At 43.1% G+C, this 17,497-nt stretch overlaps 1 protein-coding gene across 1 annotated transcript; it reads left to right on the top strand.

The window, feature by feature from the left end:
- The first annotated feature begins 283 nt into the window (after positions 1-283).
- LOC308411144 (cytochrome P450 2K1-like) lies at positions 284-14,590 on the top strand. The gene is made up of 9 exons (XM_080904916.1): positions 284-763; positions 920-1,082; positions 2,287-2,436; positions 2,625-2,785; positions 13,079-13,258; positions 13,350-13,491; positions 13,827-14,011; positions 14,120-14,261; positions 14,336-14,590. Exons 1-9 carry the CDS (start codon positions 431-433, stop codon positions 14,521-14,523), a joined length of 1,644 nt encoding a protein of 547 aa, XP_080761042.1. The 5' UTR covers positions 284-430; the 3' UTR covers positions 14,524-14,590.
- Positions 14,591-17,497: the final 2,907 nt, after the last annotated feature.

Raw genomic sequence — 17,497 nt, 5'->3', positions numbered from 1 at the left:
AATTTTATCGTATCTGGGGCCCCTTCGTAGACTATTGCAAGTCATTACACGCTCTACCAGCTGATTAATATCATATCTCTTCCCCCCCCCCCCTTAGGTTTTGTCTTGTTTGTTTATTTAAGCGTGTGTGTGGGTGTGCCTGTGTGTGTGTGTGTGTGTGTGTGTTATCGTATCTGTTCATGTAAGAAAAACTAAAAAATATGTGAGGGGAACAGATTGTATTGTCATTGTAAACCACTGTACACTTGTCTCTCAATAAAAATATGAGAAAGAAAAAAAAAAAAAAAAAAGAGTATACCTGATAACCCAGGTGGTTTTGGAGAGTTGTTTATTGACATCAGAGTCTCTGGTAGCCTTCCTGGCCTTTTTATCAGCCATTGGAAAACAGCCTGATTTTAGTAAACGGCGTCGAGTGAGTTAACTGTCTTCCATGCAGTGTTTACTTTTGGCAAAGCCAGTCAAACCCCCCCCCCCCCCACCCTGCAGTCTGGCACAAAGCAAAGTGTGTTACCTGCAAGGACAGCACAGAGGAGAACCATCAACATCAGAGCAAATGGAACATTTTGGGGATTTTATCTTTTTCATTTTGTTCAGTCCCACCACAATGCTGGCAGCCGTTGTTTTCCTGCTTGTACTTTATCTTGTTTCTATCATTTTCATCTCTAAGGAAAAAGGAAATGAACCCCCAGGACCGAGACCTCTGCCCCTGCTTGGTAACCTGTTGCAATTAGATCTTAACAGACCCCACAAAACTCTGTGTGAGGTAAGGTAACTCTTCTCAAGATCTGAATCAAAAGAAGCCAGTTTAAACATATTACAATACCTAATGCTATGTTATGGCCCTAGCAGGGTCTCCTGTGAAATGTTAGGGGAACGTAACATGCTATTTAATTATTATTATTTTGAATGATTCTTCCAGCTTTCAAAGGAATATGGCTCTGTATTTACTCTTTACTTTGGAACCAACAAAGTCGTGGTCCTGGCTGGATATGAGACAGTCAGAGAGGCACTGGTCAACTATGCAGAGGAGTTTGGAGAGCGCAACATCTCCCCGATACTTAATGATATAAACCGAGGTCATGGTATGATTCTTTTATATTGTGGTTTATTAAGTTTAATTTCATGTTCATAAATCTGTGTTAGCCCAGGGAAATTGCAGGTTTTGTTATTTGTGATCACTAGAGATATAAGAAAACATGATCGAAACAGGCTACACAATTAACAGCATGTTTCCTCATGTTTTGCAACAGCTGACCAATATCTTGAAGTCCAGGTTTCTTTTCAATCAGAAAAATAATATTTCAAAATAATATTTTAAAGGTTTAGTGGTGCATATTCCTTTGTTCTCGATGTCTGCCATGAGAGTAAGTTCTGCTGTTTGTGACAACATTGTGTTGTACTTTGAGTTCAGTTGATAGTTGGCTTTATAATAACATTTCACCAATGACACAGATGGAAACGTCAGATCAAAAGTGATAAAATGACTCTGAAATAAAAAATTAAAGACCCGTAGAATTACGGTTGAAAACCTTAAAAACAGATGATTTTCTTTTTGAAGAAATGCTGATTTTATTTTATTTTTTTGCTCTGATCTTTGCTGTTTTGCTTGGTTAAGATCAGATTGAGCAACAGCCCCCTTCACTCTCACTGACCTGACAGATCACTCAACAGCAAATCCCTTTATCAATGTTTTACTTTGTGGATTTTACATTTAACACACATTAGCATGTTATATTACCAGCTAAAGTCACTTTCCCTTGCTTATCCAACTCAGAATCAGTGGTTGGTTGAGGTGGTTTGATGCTTTATATTTATTTTGTAATTATCTTTTTTTCTTGCTTTGTAAAAGTCGTCACTCTGCTGCCTTCAGACTTATCCATGTTTGAAATAATCAGCACATGATTGGGAAATCCTGGACTGACATATCGAGTTGATAACGACAGCAGTCATCTGACCTCTTACCCGATTGGTGATGTGAAAGAGAATTAACACAGGAAAAAACAAACAAACTTTGAAATGATAAATATGATAAAGTAGGACCTCAGCTGTGGAGCCCGAGAAGTACACGCTGAAATACAAAATTACATGAAACACATACTGTCAGTTCTTTATTTGAGTTAAGGCATGAATGCAAAATTGAGAACTCTGTCACAGAGACTACTGCTGAAACAGACAAAGGTCTGCGCTACAAGCCTGATTGTTCATTTGTGCCTCTGCTGAACTGATGAATGTCAGGCTCTGGCTGCTAGGCTGGAGCAGACATGCATTATACCTTATGTTTTGTAGGAATTTTGTTTGCAAATGGAGAATCGTGGAAAGAGCTGAGACGTTTTGCCCTCACCACCCTCAAAGACTTTGGGATGGGCAAAAGACTTTCTCAGGATAAAATCCTGGAGGAGTGTGGTTATCTGATTCAAGTGATTGAAGAGCATAAAGGTATGGCGATAGTGTGTGTACATGTAAGTGATGACATTGTGTGCTGAAGCAGTTTTGAACCCTGAACTTCAACTTAAAGGATTTTTTAAAATTTTTTAGCACACCTCTAAATTTTGTGCATTTCTGTTAGCCCGTGTACGAATTTATTTATTTTAGATTTCCCCCCCCCCTTGTGTGTCAATTTACAGGAAATGCTTTTGATACAGCTCTTCCAATAACTTACGCAACAGCCAACATTATCTCCTCTATTGTTTACGGAAGCAGATTTGACTACGGTGACCCTGTATTCAAGAACATGGTGAAGCGAGCCAATCAAACCATATGTGTCTCAGGTTCTGCATCAGTCCAGGTTGGCTTTTTGACTTGACGCTGTTTTTAAAATAAATTACACATAAGATTTAAATCCACTAATATTACCACTGTGCAAAGGATCGAGGTATAAATTGATACTGTTACAGCTTTAACAGCAATCAGCATCCGTTTTCATGCTGATTCAGATTTGATGATGTTACCGGCACCAGACCTAGGGGAATCTGGACCGGCAGCAAGCGGCACACAGGCTAGAGAGCACTGCGTAGCCAAATATGAGCAAACTGTGGATTAATAGAGAGGACATCGAAGTTAGCGTCTTGCTCAGGCTGGAGCTCATTTATTTCTCCACATATACACAATACAAATCACACTAGACCATGCATTCTTCCCATAAAATAACAGAGTTCATAAACAAAAATAAAGTTACAAAAAGCATTCTCTCAAAAGCAAAATAAATACAAACTAATTCAAAATGACTTTACATACTCACACTTAAACAAAACACTCACGGCCAAAGCATAACAACATACCAAAATAACCCATCTCACATTCACACAACCTTTCCCCACATTCGCGCCATATACGCTATTACTTTTGAACATGGCGTCTCCTGAACGCAACCAACATGGCGGCAGACGACTGCAAACATTGTTTCACCAACAAAAAGCTTTCCCCTTAATACATGTACTCAGTACTGCTTGGCTAACACTAAAACAAACACTACAACACATTTTCGGAAGTCGCAGGTTGCCACTGTCATAGCATATACTTATAGTGCTACGTAGCATTAAAGCATTATGCCGATGATACACTAATACTCATTACAACAAAATACCACAAAACAACATCATCACTCTCATCTCAAAATATAGCCGAACAGTTGTTACTCAACTTACATGACATTTAGAACCAGTTCGGTAACATAAAAGTTTGTTTGTCAGTACCTGTGGATTAATAGAGAGGACACCGAAGTTAGCGTCTTGCTCAGGCTGGAGCTCATTTATTTCTGAGCTGCGCATACGCAGAGCCTATAGCTAGTCTCTCTGGTAGTTCCACAGCAGTGCAAGAGCACCATCTACTGGCATAATGAAATATAACCAATATAACAACACATAACAATGTCAAAATAAGTCACAATAATAAACAAAAAATAAGGGGGTATTTGGTTTTCTTACAAAAATAAACATGTAGCTTTTTCAACCTGCTACACTCTCCCCTGCTTTAAGAGATGGCTCCGGACATCTGGAACCAAACTAACACACTTCATGGCGTTTGCCCAAAGTCTTTAAAGTCTAATAGTCAAAACTATTAGTTCCAGGAGTAATGTCAAAAGGTCTTTTGGTCACCAGTCTAACATGTCCATACTGGTGTGAGGTAATAACAGTCAGGAACAGCTGGGTAAAGTGACATGTGGCAGGGAACATATGCAAGCATCATGTTTGCTCCAGGTCTCCAGAGCTGATATGAAGGCTGTCCCATTTGGCTATATGTAAAAACCTCTTTCGGTTTCACAGCTCTGGTCGACCTCCGTATTGGTGGCACATCCCATTCTGGTGTCTCTGGGGCAGGGTCCCTGTTATCCACACAGCTCTCCGACCCTGTGTCCTCCATAAGATCCTCAGTTGCAGGTTCCTCCTGGGTTTCCACAGTTGGTGATGAAACAACAGGCATTGGGAAATCTGCTGGTTCTGTAGATACAGCTGGTGGGACTGCACTTCCCTGCTGCACTTCCACTGATTCCATTTCGTGTCTTATTGGCTGAAACTCAGGAGCTACAGCTCTCAGTTCACTGTGTGGTCTCGGCTGAGGCCTTTTGGGGTTAACTCTCCTCCACTGATACACAGGTATAGTTCTCAGGCTGTATGTGTACCCTTCCTCTTCATCCGAATGATCAGACTCATGTTCCACTGTTTCATTGGGGTTTGTCTCTCCCAGTCTTTGTGTTTGTCTTTTCTGACGTCCCTGCTGATCTTGCTCTACCGGCAAATCAGTCACAAGCAGCAGGAGGTTTCGATGCAGGACACGAAAGGTTTTGTCTCCTGTTTCTGATTGTACCCTATATACAGGTCCATCTCCAATCTTCTCAACAACTCTGTGAATTTTCTTTTCCCAGTAGGCACGGAGTTTGCCTGGACCACCCCGCTCGGAGAGGTTTCTGACAAGCACTCGATCTCCTGGTTGCAGTGCGATGCCTTTGATGTGCTGATCATAATGCTTTTTCCCCTTTGCAGAGGACTTTGCACTGTTTTCTGAAGCAATTTTATAGGCTTCCTGCATGCGTGCAGCCCACTTTTGTGCATACTCCTGTCTGGACTGTGACTCTTTTTCAGGTTTTAAATCAAAAAGCAGATCAACAGGCAAGCGTGGGGCTCTTCCATAAAGGAGGAAGAAAGGTGAATAGCCTGTTGCCTCATGTCTTGTGCAGTTATATGCATGGACTATATGGGGCAAATGATCCTTCCATTCTGCCCTTTTCTCCTCATGAAGAGTCCGTAGCATTTGTAGAAGTGTTCTATTTAGACGCTCAACAGGATTTCCCTGTGGGTGGTAGGGGGTTGTTCGAGAGTGGCCTATTCCTGCCAGCTGTTTGAGTCTTTGGAAAAGGTTGTTCTCAAACTCCCGGCCTTGGTCATGATGCTGCTTTTCAGGGTACCCGAAACGCGGGATAAAGTCAAGAAAGATTTTCTCAGCTGCTGTTTTGCCAGATTTATTCTTAGTCGGGTAAGCTTGGGCAAAACGGGTAAAGTGATCTACCAAGACTAAAATGTACTCAAAGCCACCTTTACTTGGTTCTAGATGTAAATAGTCAACCGAAATGAGTTCAAAGGGGGCACTGGTTGTTATCGAGCCCATTGGTGCTCTCTCTGGGACACTTGGCCGTTTCTGTTTGATACAAGGGCACTGGCGAATGACATAGTCCTCAATTTCACACTGCATAAAAGGCCAGTAAAACCTCTCCCTTGCTAACTGAATGACTTTGTCAGCACCAACATGTCCCATATCATCATGCAGGTGTTTCCGTACAGTTTGCTTAAGCTTACTGGGTAGAATCAGCTGTTTTCTTTGTCCAGTCTGTCTGTACAGTATTCCTTCCTCAAGTACAAGTCTGTTCCATTCATGTACTAGCCTACGTGTCTCTTGTCCTAGCTGTCTCTTATCTTTACTATTAGGACTCCATCTACTCTTTTTCAGATTTATCACCTCACAGATAGGGGGGTCCTCCCTCTGCGCAGCCCTGATGTTTTCTGGGGTGATGACAGGGGCACCTTCAGGGGGTGTGTCGTCAACACAGTGCAGTGCAGCCACCCATGGTACATCACCGTCTCTCATGGCTTTGTCTCCTTGCCAGATTGCAGAAACCACTTCTGGGGACAGTGTCTCAGTATACTCCATGAGGTGTTCCTGGAGTGGCAATGGATAGCGGGAGAGCGTGTCAGTGTCTGCGTTGGACTTGCCTGGTCTATACTTTACAGTGAAATGGAAGTCAGCTAATTCGCCCACCCACCGATGTCCCACAGCGTTTAACTTTGCTGTGCTCAAGATGTATGTGAGGGGATTATTATCTGTGTACACTGTGAAAGTGGGTGCATAGTAGAGGTAATCCCTAAATTTATCACAAATTGCCCACTTCAGGGCAAGGAATTCAAGCTTGCCAGAATGGAGATGGTAATTTTTCTCAGCAGGCGTGAGTGTCCTGGAACCATAAGCAATGACACAGAGCTTTTCCCCCTGTTGCTGATAAAGCACAGCCCCCAGGCCTTCATTTGATGCATCTGTGTGTAGAACGAAGGGCAAACTGAAATCTGGGTAAGCCAGGACAGGTGGACGGGTTAACATATCCACCAGACGTGACACCACAGTACGATGTTCTGCTGTCCATTGCACTGGTGTTTTGGAAGGAAGCTGACCACCATTTGTGCGCTTTAACTTGATTTTGGCTCTAGTTGAGCTACATTGCAGGCTAGGATCACTGGGACTCTCAATAAGCTTAAACAGTGGCCTCGCTATTCTAGAAAAGTCCTGAATGAACGTCCTGTAATACCCTAGAAACCCTAGAGTGCTCTGACCTCTCCCATGTTCTTTGGCTCTCTGTCTCTCAAATGTTCCACTGCTTCGAGATCTTTTGGGTCTATCTGGACACCTTCAGTGGTCACCAAGCGCCCAACATACCTGACCTGACGCTTAAACAGTTCACATTTTTTGGGACGTAGCTTCACACCATGCTCTCGCAGGCGGCAAAGCACATGCATCAGATCATCAACATGGTCATGAAAAGTCTTGGAAAAGCAAAGCACATCATCTAAATATGGTGAGCAGCACTCATCCCTCAGACCATCAAGGACCCCCTCCATGCATCTCTGAAATGCTGCTGGGGCGTTGGTAAGGCCAAATGGGAGGCGGATCCACTCGTACAACCCCCAAGGCGTGCTGAATGCTGTCAGGTGTCTTGATCTTTCATCAAGAAAGCCCTGGTGGTACGCACTACCCTGGTCGAGTATTGAAAACCATGAATAGCCCCCCAAATTATCCAGCAGGTCTTGGATGCGTGGTAGTGGGTGGCGGTCAGCAATGGTTTTACGGTTAAGGCCCCGAAAGTCAATACACAAGCGTAAGCTTTTGTCTTTCTTTCGGACACACACCACCGGAGATGAGTAGGGTGATGTGGACTTTCTGATCCAGCCGTTGTCCAGCAAATTCTGAACATATTCTTTTACCTCTTTATACAAAGGTTTGGGGACCGAATTGTAGGATGTCTGGACAGGCGTATCGTCTTTCAGATTAATTTTCAACTGCAAGCTTGGGATGCAACCAATGTCAGAGTCACTTTGGGCAAAAACATCTGACTGTTCATACAACATGTCTCTAACTACCCTCTGTCAGGTAGGACAAATCAACAGGTGGATGCCATCTCTGACCTTCATTGACTTCTGTCTGATGCTTTTCGTTACCTAGCTGAACTGAACACACTTTTACATTTGTATGGGCTGATGACCCTGCGTCAGCAGAGAGATACTTGACAGGTTTTACTTCAGTCACCTCTTCCAATGTACCTAAGACTGTTCTTTTGGAGAGAAAAATGTCATGTTTGGTAGGATTCTGAATGGGAATCTTAACAATTTTTGTCAACCCACTGGGGACATCTACCAAAGCTGGGAACAACTCCAAACCCTCAGGGCAGCTGTTCTCTAGATTTGGTTGGAAGAGTCGTGGGCCACCTCTTGGCCATTCTCTGACTCTACACTTTACTTCACAAATCTGTCCTGCAGGAATCATTACACCTTTTTTTCCTGTTCTCACACTACACTCAGGATCTATTTCATCAGGGGTGGGCATCTGAAGTGCTGAAACTAGAGCATCTACTGCACTGCTGCTGACACTTAAAGCTTCTTTGAGGAGCGCAGACAGGTCAGCCCCACCTCTCTGTTCTTTATTGGTTTTTAGGATTTCAGCTATTACGTTGCTGCCTAAAATAAGACAGTTAAGGTTGTGCTGACTGATAAGCACTGGCACTTGTATGGCGACATGCCCATAGTTCACACTCTGAATTTGAAGTTCCGTGTCTGCCCAACCATCAAATGGAACGTCTGTACCATTAGCTGCCGCTATTTCCAGAGGCTGGTCTGAAAGGAGGGACTCAAGTGGCTTGATCTTAATGTGGGGGATGTTTTTCTCTATCCATGCTCTTGATACCATAGTCACTTGGGCCCCTGAATCAAGCAGCATCTTAAGTGGTACTCCATTGATGGCACATGAGACCATACATCTGTTCCCAATAAGCTGTGCAGTGGGTTTCGCTGGTGGTGCAGGACTGGGTACATTTGATCTCACCACACTTGAAGTCTTAGCAAAACTGGTGTGTGCTGGGGACTCCTCGGCTTGTTCGGTCACTGGCAGCCCCTCTCCAGTGACCTCACCCCGTTTCCCGACACCTTACGCCGCAGGCAGCCAATAGCCCGGTGTCCTGGCTGGCCACACGCAAAGCAGTGGGGGGCAGCTCACTTTGCCTTGCTGTACACAATCACCACATCTGCCCCGGTTCTCAGCTGGAGGTGTTGGAGGGTGGTTCAGGGGCGAGCAGGAGTCTCCAGATGCCACACTATCAGTCTGGCTCACCACTTTAGTTAGCTGTCTAGTCAATGAAGACACTTGGGCAGTCAGTTCTCTAATAGCTGCACGGTTAGCCTGTAGCTCAGTGTTAACCTTCGCTTGCTCAGTCAAGTCCGTGTTAGCAAGCTGAGCGGCACTTACAGTCACAGGTCTGATTTTAGATGCTGTACCCAGTCGCCTCAGTCTCTCAGCTTCCTCGCTGATGGACTTTGTAATCTGTTCAAGCAAAAAGTCGTCACTAACCTGCAAGTCATTAAGAAAAGGTTTGAGGTCTTGTCTCACATAGTTGTTTTTTTCATTGAACCCTTGATAAAGTGTGTGAAGAAATGTGCCCTGCACAAGCTTTTTGTCATAGCTAAAGTCTGCACCAGGCTGTCGTGACTCAAATAGTACACGCTGTTTTAACCCTATAATTCTGTACAAAAACTGCTGTGCACTCTCTTTGTCTTGCTGCTTAGCATTACTTAGCTCTTGAAAGAGTTCAGCGCTATTCTTGTCTCGAATATGAGAGCGGAGAAGTTTCTTCAAACCATCAACTGTCAAATCATCTTTGTTGGTTAACATTTCCTTGAGAGTACCAGGCTTCATTATCTTTAGCAAGGTTCTGATTATTTCACACTCAGTAAACCCTTCTTGTAACCCCTCATCAATTTGTTTGCACAGACTACTGTAGGACATATCCGAGCCAAGATCTGAAATTTGTCCACCATGCAACTTGAATTCTCTGCGTGGAAACAAAGCTGCCACATCACTGAGACTCAAAACTTGGTCATATCCTCTGGACGGACGACTCACCCTGCCAGGGGAAACCCCAGCAACACTAGGCGCCGGTGACACTGAAGCTGGGATGTTGAAGTTCTTGGTGGGCGTATCAGTGTCTCTTAGCATGGATGAGGGAAAGGTGGAGATGTCTCTGTCCTGCGGTAGAATGGGCTGTGTGTGAGAGTCTGTGTTAGGGGATGTGGTCAGCTGGCATAGCCAGGTGTCTGTCAGGATGTGTGGGGTCAAGTAGGGCACTCCTGCTGCTGGTTAGGAATATCTTCCATCTCAAGCGGCACGGCCAGATGATCTCCAGCCCCTCCGACGTCCGTTGACAGCAGGTCACTCTCGATGTCGTCGAGGAGCAAGAGCTGGGCCATACCTTCATCCTCCAACGCTCTTAACTTTTCACCTCTGATGTACTCAACGATCAGGTCATACAGTTCTGGTTCACTTAAGCCATAGGTGTCAAACTCTGGCCCGCGGGCCAAATTTGGCCCGCAGCCTAATTACATTTGGCCCGCGAAGCCATACCAAATTATTATTAGAGCTGGCCTACTGGTATTATACAGCTAATATATATATTGTTTAGTATTAAGCTTTGCTCGTTCCATATTCAGTTTTTCAGCAAAACTTGTTTGAGTCCATAAGAAGAGATTCATTCTTAAATCTGGAGGAAGATTTTTTTTCAATAAATATTAATGTTAGCCCGCGACCTTGTTCCAGTTTTGAATTTTGGCCCACTGTGTATTTGAGTTTGACACCCCTGACTTAAGCCATCAAGATTGCGAGTCATACTGCCATCCTCCACTGAAGAAACAACAGTGCGCAGCTGGCTCACACTCAAATCACAAAGTCTTTTCTGGATCTTTACTATCAACAACCGCCGTGGGGTAACAGTGGCCATCTTGACGTTTTGACTGTGACCTGGGCTCCCTGGATGACGCACTCAATGCAGCCTTCCCTGAGACTTTGGACACCAGTTCTGGTCGTTTGGCACACACGTCACCACTAGACGATCCCGTTTTCTTACAAAAATAAACATGTAGCTTTTTCAACCTGCTACAATGACAATCACATACATTCATATATGGAAGTAGAACATCCTTTGAAACTATAAAATCTTATAAAAGCAGCCTAAATCAGCAACAACAAACAGGCCTCATGACCTGATTTCTACTACACGTATAAGGCTGCCAGGCACCAGCCGCTCCCACCCGACGACGGGCACCGGAACAGTCAGGACCTCCTCCACTTCCACGGCTTCGGGGAACGCCAGTTGGGGTGGCGGCCGGGACCCGATCCGAGCTGCCAGGTTCTCAATCCATCATACGCTCGATTCGATTCTGCAGTTCTTCCTGCTGCTCCCGCTGTTTGGCCATGTGTTTTGCAAATGTGGCTCTGTGGTGCATTGGAAATCTGACTGTTTGCTTTTTCACAATCTTTTTTCTTCTTATTTTATAAATTTGTTTGTTGCTCATTGAGCCAAAGAGAGTAATTCTTAATCATGAGATACAATAAAATGTATACAGTGGGGCAAAAAAGTATTTAGTCAGCCACCGATTGTGCAAGTTCCCCCACCTAAAATGATGACAGAGGTCAGTAATTTGCACCAGAGGTACACTTCAACTGTGAGAGACAGAATGTGAAAAAAAAATCCATGAATCCACATGGTAGGATTTGTAAAGAATTTATTCGTAAATCAGGGTGGAAAATAAGTATTTGGTCAATAACAAAAATACAACTCAATACTTTGTAACATAACCTTTGTTGGCAATAACAGAGGTCAAACGTTTACTATAGGTCTTTACCAGGTTTGCACACACAGTAGCTGGTATTTTGGCCCATTCCTCCATGCAGATCTTCTCGAGAGCAGTGATGTTTTGGGGCTGTCGCCGAGCAACACGGACTTTCAACTCCCGCCACAGATTTTCTATGGGGTTGAGGTCTGGAGACTGGCTAGGCCACTCCAGGACTTTCAAATGCCTCTTACGGAGCCACTCCTTTGTTGCCCGGGCGGTGTGTTTTGGATCATTGTCATGTTGGAAGACCCAGCCTCGTTTCATCTTCAAAGTTCTCACTGATGGAAGGAGGTTTTGGCTCAAAATCTCACGATACATGGCCCCATTCATTCTGTCCTTAACACGGATCAGTCGTCCTGTCCCCTTGGCAGAAAAACAGCCCCATAGCATGATGTTTCCACCCCCATGCTTCACAGTAGGTATGGTGTTCTTGGGATGCAACTCAGTATTCTTCTTCCTCCAAACACGACGAGTTGAGTTTATACCAAAAAGTTCTACTTTGGTTTCATCTGACCACATGACATTCTCCCAATCCTCTGCTGTATCATCCATGTGCTCTCTGGCAAACTTCAGACGGGCCTGGACATGCACTGGCTTCAGCAGCGGAACACGTCTGGCACTGCGGGATTTGATTCCCTGCCGTTGTAGTGTGTTACTGATGGTGACCTTTGTTACTTTGGTCCCAGCTCTCTGCAGGTCATTCACCAGGTCCCCCCGTGTGGTTCTGGGATCTTTGCTCACCGTTCTCATGATCATTTTGACCCCACGGGATGAGATCTTGCGTGGAGCCCCAGATCGAGGGAGATTATCAGTGGTCTTGTATGTCTTCCATTTTCTGATGATTGCTCCCACAGTTGATTTTTTCACACCAAGCTGCTTGCCTATTGTAGATTCACTCTTCCCAGTCTGGTGTAGGTCTACAATACTTTTCCTGGTGTCCTTCGAAAGCTCTTTGGTCTTGGCCATGGCGGAGTTTGGAGTCTGACTGTTTGAGGCTGTGGACAGGTGTCTTTTATACAGATGATGAGTTCAAACTGGTGCCATTCATACAGGTAACGAGTGGGGGACAGAAAAGCTTCTTACAGAAGACGTTACAGGTCTGTGAGAGCCAGAGATTTTCCTTGTTTGAGGTGACCAAATACTTATTTTCCACCCTAATTTACGAATAAATTCTTTACAAATCCTACCATGTGGATTCATGGATTTTTTTTTCACATTCTGTCTCTCACAGTTGAAGTGTACCTCTGGTGCAAATTACTGACCTCTGTCATCATTTTAAGTGGGGGAACTTGCACAATCGGTGGCTGACTAAATACTTTTTTGCCCCACTGTATATGACACAATATGCACTCACAGTCATTAAGAGAATACATGGTAACGCTACCTGAAAATATTAGATATCTTTAGATGCACAGCAACAGTAACTTTGTTAATTGTGATTTCAATGATTTCTGTGAGAGAAATTCTGAAATAAGTTAAGTCATTGGTGCTTTCACAAAAATGAAAACCAGGATTTAGTGAAAAATTGTGTAATAATACTATATTGACATTTTTAAGTATGTAAACTGTGTCATATGACAAAGTAAAGTGTATTTCATTTTATTTCTGATAATTACGTGTATTTACTTGGAATAAGCTTTGTTTTACTGTTTTTTCCACAGCTTTTTAACATGTTTCCTCGGCTGTTCGGTTGGATAAAAAATCGCCAGGTGGTGTTAAAAAATGTTGAGATGGCTGTCACAGATATAAAGAATTTAATTAATCATCTGAAAGAGACTCTGGAGCCCGGACTGTGCCGAGGGCTTGTGGACTGTTTTCTGATTGTGAAACAGAAAGAAGAAGTAAGACAATATGTGTTTTTTAAAATTATGATAATATTATTTACACTTTAGGTTTGATAGCAATAAGCAATGTGAGTGTTACTTCTTTTAGGACTCCTGTGTTTTGGATACTCACTACAATGAGGAGAACTTGACATTCACAGTGAGCAACCTGTTTGCTGCTGGCACTGACACCACAGCAGCCACACTGAGATGGGGTTTGCTGTTAATGGCTAAATACCCACACATACAGGGTAAGGAACTGGACAAGACATGCAAGTCTCATTATGTATGGTAATAACACATAAATAGAGTTCAGTGTCCTGTTGGGGTACAAGACCAAGGACTTCAGTTATGGGTTTACTGACATGTCAGCATGTGATATCAGAGAGATAAGGCAAAAAATTAGGAGTTTTGTCTTTGTTACTACCAGTCAGTGGTAAATAAATACACATGTCAGATGCAAACAATGTGCACCATAACAATATTCTGTGTATATTTTGGATTTAAATTTTTTTTTTTTTACACATTTTAGCAGATCTGTTAAAACTAATGTGGACAAATGCGTTTCTTTATTTTGTCTCTGCAGAGCAGGTCCACGAGGAGCTGAGCCGGGTAGTAGGAAGCCGACAAGTTTGTGTAGATGACCGGAAAAACCTGCCGTACACTGATGCAGTCATTCACGAGACTCAGAGACTGGCGAATATTGCTCCCATGTCTCTTCCTCACCAAACTAGCCAAGATGTCACCTTCAAGGGATACTTTATCAAAAAGGTCAGCTGCTGTACCTAAATATATTTTAACATCTTGATTCACTTCTGATAACCTGAACTAGTTCTGTAGATGTACATCTACATGAGAAATCTTCTTGGTTTCCCACAGGGAACTATTGTGTTTCCCCTTCTCACCTCTGTCCTGTATGATGAGAGTGAATGGGAGAGCCCACACATTTTTAACCCTTCACATTTTCTGGACAAAAAGGGTCAATTTGTCAGGAGAGATGCCTTCATGCCCTTTTCTGCAGGTATGACAACTTTGATAAAATGTACACTTCCACAGACGTGATTGGATTTAAATGAGTGTAAACTGCTCTTGCAGGTCGCAGGATGTGTCTCGGAGAAGGTCTGGCTAAGATGGAGCTCTTCCTCTTCTTCACCTCCCTCATTCAGCGCTTTCGTTTCACTCCTCCACCTGGAATCACAGAGGATGAACTGGATCTCACACCAGCTGTGGGATTCACCACCCCTCCTTCATCTCATATGCTGTGTGCTGTCAGTCGCCAGTGAGAGACACATGGAACTTGACATTATAGCATTTACTTGTGACAATAGCATAAGCAATAGCATCAAACAGATGTCAGCATTCTGAACAACAGGCACAGGCAGATGTCAAGGGAACAGATTTTTCTGACTACTTTTTAGTTTTACTCCCTACAGTTTCAAGCAAATATCTGTACTTTCTACTTATTACGTTTTCAAAACAGGCTCATTACTTTGGCTATAATGCATTTGGGGGGAATCATTATCTCGTTATTATCTTGTCACTGTGGACCTCCCAGCCCATTGTTCCTTCACTGGGCTGGTTTCAGTCATTATGCAAATGTACTGTTAATTAGATTGGAGAAACCTGCAGTCAGCTGACACTGAAGAAGTCACTTGGATGAGAGACGAAACGTTTCTCCCACTGAAAACGCTACTTTCAGATAAACAGAATCAACTTTTGGAGACTGCAGACCTTTGTTTGTTTATTAATCACCAGTGGATAAAAAAAGATGACATGTGTCAAAGTCAGGGATTAAAAGTGATTGTTTTTAAGTGTCAGTTAATTTCCAGTGCAGCTTTCCTCTCAGCTCAACAAACATCACAAACACACAAAGTGTTTGTGTGCAGTTTGTCTCAAAGTGTGTTGCTAGCTAAAGGTCCAGCTGCTGTATTTCCTTGCTGTAGGTTAGTGCAGGATAAACAGGTTAGTTTGTTGTACTGTGAAAAGTGAAGAACACACTGCTCTTTAAGAACAGAGAAAGACGAGAAAGAGCGGACTCGACAGCGGAGCTCCTTGCAAATAAACAGTGTGGTTTATTTACAAAGTGGTAAAAACAGTGAACAGCTGATCCAGGTACAATGAAAGTTGAGTGGGTGGTTTTCTCCTCTTCTTTTCGTCCGTGCCCGAGTAGAGAATAAACACCCCGTGTCCTCCAATAACCCTCGTCCCAGGTGATGATTAACCCTCGAAATTCCGAGAACACAACATCACGGGCAGGCCGACCGATGCCAGTCACTTCTAACAAGTAAAATCAAAGTATAATTGACAGAATGAGTGGAGTCATTCAAATTTTTGATTACCAACCAGAACTTTGTTTGAATGATTAACAGATCATATCAGTATTTTTGTTTTTCACTGTTATTTTTTAGAGAGTAATTTGTTAGAGGTTTATTCTTTCAATTGCAGGAGAATTGTGAAAAATGTTGTTTTCTGCAGATACATTTGGAATTGTGCATTTTCAATAACGGATCTAAAATGGCAATAAACGAAAGTCTTTAGCTTTTCAGTTTGCTTTTTGCACGCAGTGAAACACATCATGAACATAAAGAAGACACACTTTTACCAAAACAGTGAAGATACTACAAATGGCATGTAAAAATACAGCATGTTGGATCAGGTTTAGATAGGTATTCTTACATTGTACTCTAATTTATTCAATATTTAAATCTGCTTAGCCAGCTATTTTAGTGCAACAAACCTTTGGAGGAAACTAAGCTCTATAATGAACACTCACAGTCCAAGCCATTAACAGTCAGATTTATGGTTGACCAGACTTTAGTTAGAATTTGTTTTGTTTTGTTTTTTAGACAGTAATTTTTTAAAGGCTTTACCTTTTCCATTGGTGCAACCTTTTAATTTCTTTTTTTAAATTTACCTATGCTGTGTCTATGTTTAGTAGTTAATACCCAGGTAACATCCTTGACCACATTAGTTGTTCTTCCTGTTAAAAGCGGGTTTTTCCTTCCTACTGTTGCCAAAGCACTTGCTCAGGGAGTCATATGATGGTTGTAATACAATTAATTGAAAATTCATAACAGCACTTATCACAGCCTATAAACTATAACTAAGAACTATAACTCCTTCCCATTTGCACCGAAACACACCCACAAAGAAAATAAGTTTCTTTTTCTGTACTAAAGTGCAATGGTGAAAGTGAGGTTAAAGTAAGTAAGGCGTCGTCAAAGGAGCTTGCAAAGAAAAGCGTCTGGACTTCTTTAAGTTACTTGAAGACGTTTCACCTCTCATCCGAGAAGCTTCTTCAGTTCTAAGGTCAAATGGTGGAGAGTCCCAGATATAAACCTAGTGGGAGTAACCCCCCACAGAGGGACAAAAGGACCCCCTGATGATCCTCTAATCGCCTGAGCCAAGGTGTGGAACTGGGTGTGGGTCCCAATCAGCCAGAGTTTCGGGTGTGTTCATTGTGAAACCTGGCCCCACCTTATCATGCGAATTCCTGGGATCAGATGGCCCAGGATGTGAGTGGGCGTTAAGGCGTCTGGGAAGGGATCTCAAAACTGGATTATAGATGGCAGAGAGTTGGTGTCGTAAACCCCCGCCTCTGTTCAAAGATGGTCGCTCACAGTGGACATAGATGGCTTCTTTCACTCCTCTTTCAAACCATCTGTCCTCTCTGTCCAAAATGTGAACATTGGCATCCTCGAAAGAGTGTCCTTTATCCTTAAGATGCAGATGGACTGCTGAGTCTTGTCCTGTGGAGGTGGCTCTTCTGTGTTGTGCCATGCGCTTGTGAAGTGGCTGTTTGGTCTCTCCAATGTAGAGGTCTGGGCATTCCTCGCTGCACTGTACAGCATACACCACATTGTTAAGTCTGTTCAGACGTAAGTTCAGACTCTCCACCATTTGACCTTAGAACTGAAGAAGCTTCTCGGATGAGAGGTGAAACGTCTTCAAGTAACTTAAAGAAGTCCAGACGCTTTTCTTTGCAAGCTCCTTTGACTACGATGACCTGGATGACTGAGAACCTTCACAGACATAAGTAAGGTGTCGTGAAGAAATTGTGATCCCATTCTTGGAAGCACAAAGAAGAGGGGGAAGCACCGAATATGGATGATTTTGGAGAAGATTAGTCTTTCCTTCTAAAAGTTGCAGGGGATACATATTCTTTCAGACTTTGTGTCTCGGTATGCCTTAAAATGGGCCCCTTTCTATAAGGCAAGTCTTTTGTTTAGCAAATTCTTAAGAATCCACCAAATAACC

This window comes from Rhamphochromis sp. 'chilingali' (genome assembly GCF_963969265.1).
Source record: "Rhamphochromis sp. 'chilingali' genome assembly, chromosome: 15".
NCBI lineage: Eukaryota > Metazoa > Chordata > Actinopteri > Cichliformes > Cichlidae > Rhamphochromis > Rhamphochromis sp. 'chilingali'.
This window is presented reverse-complemented; position numbering and strand designations above follow the sequence as displayed.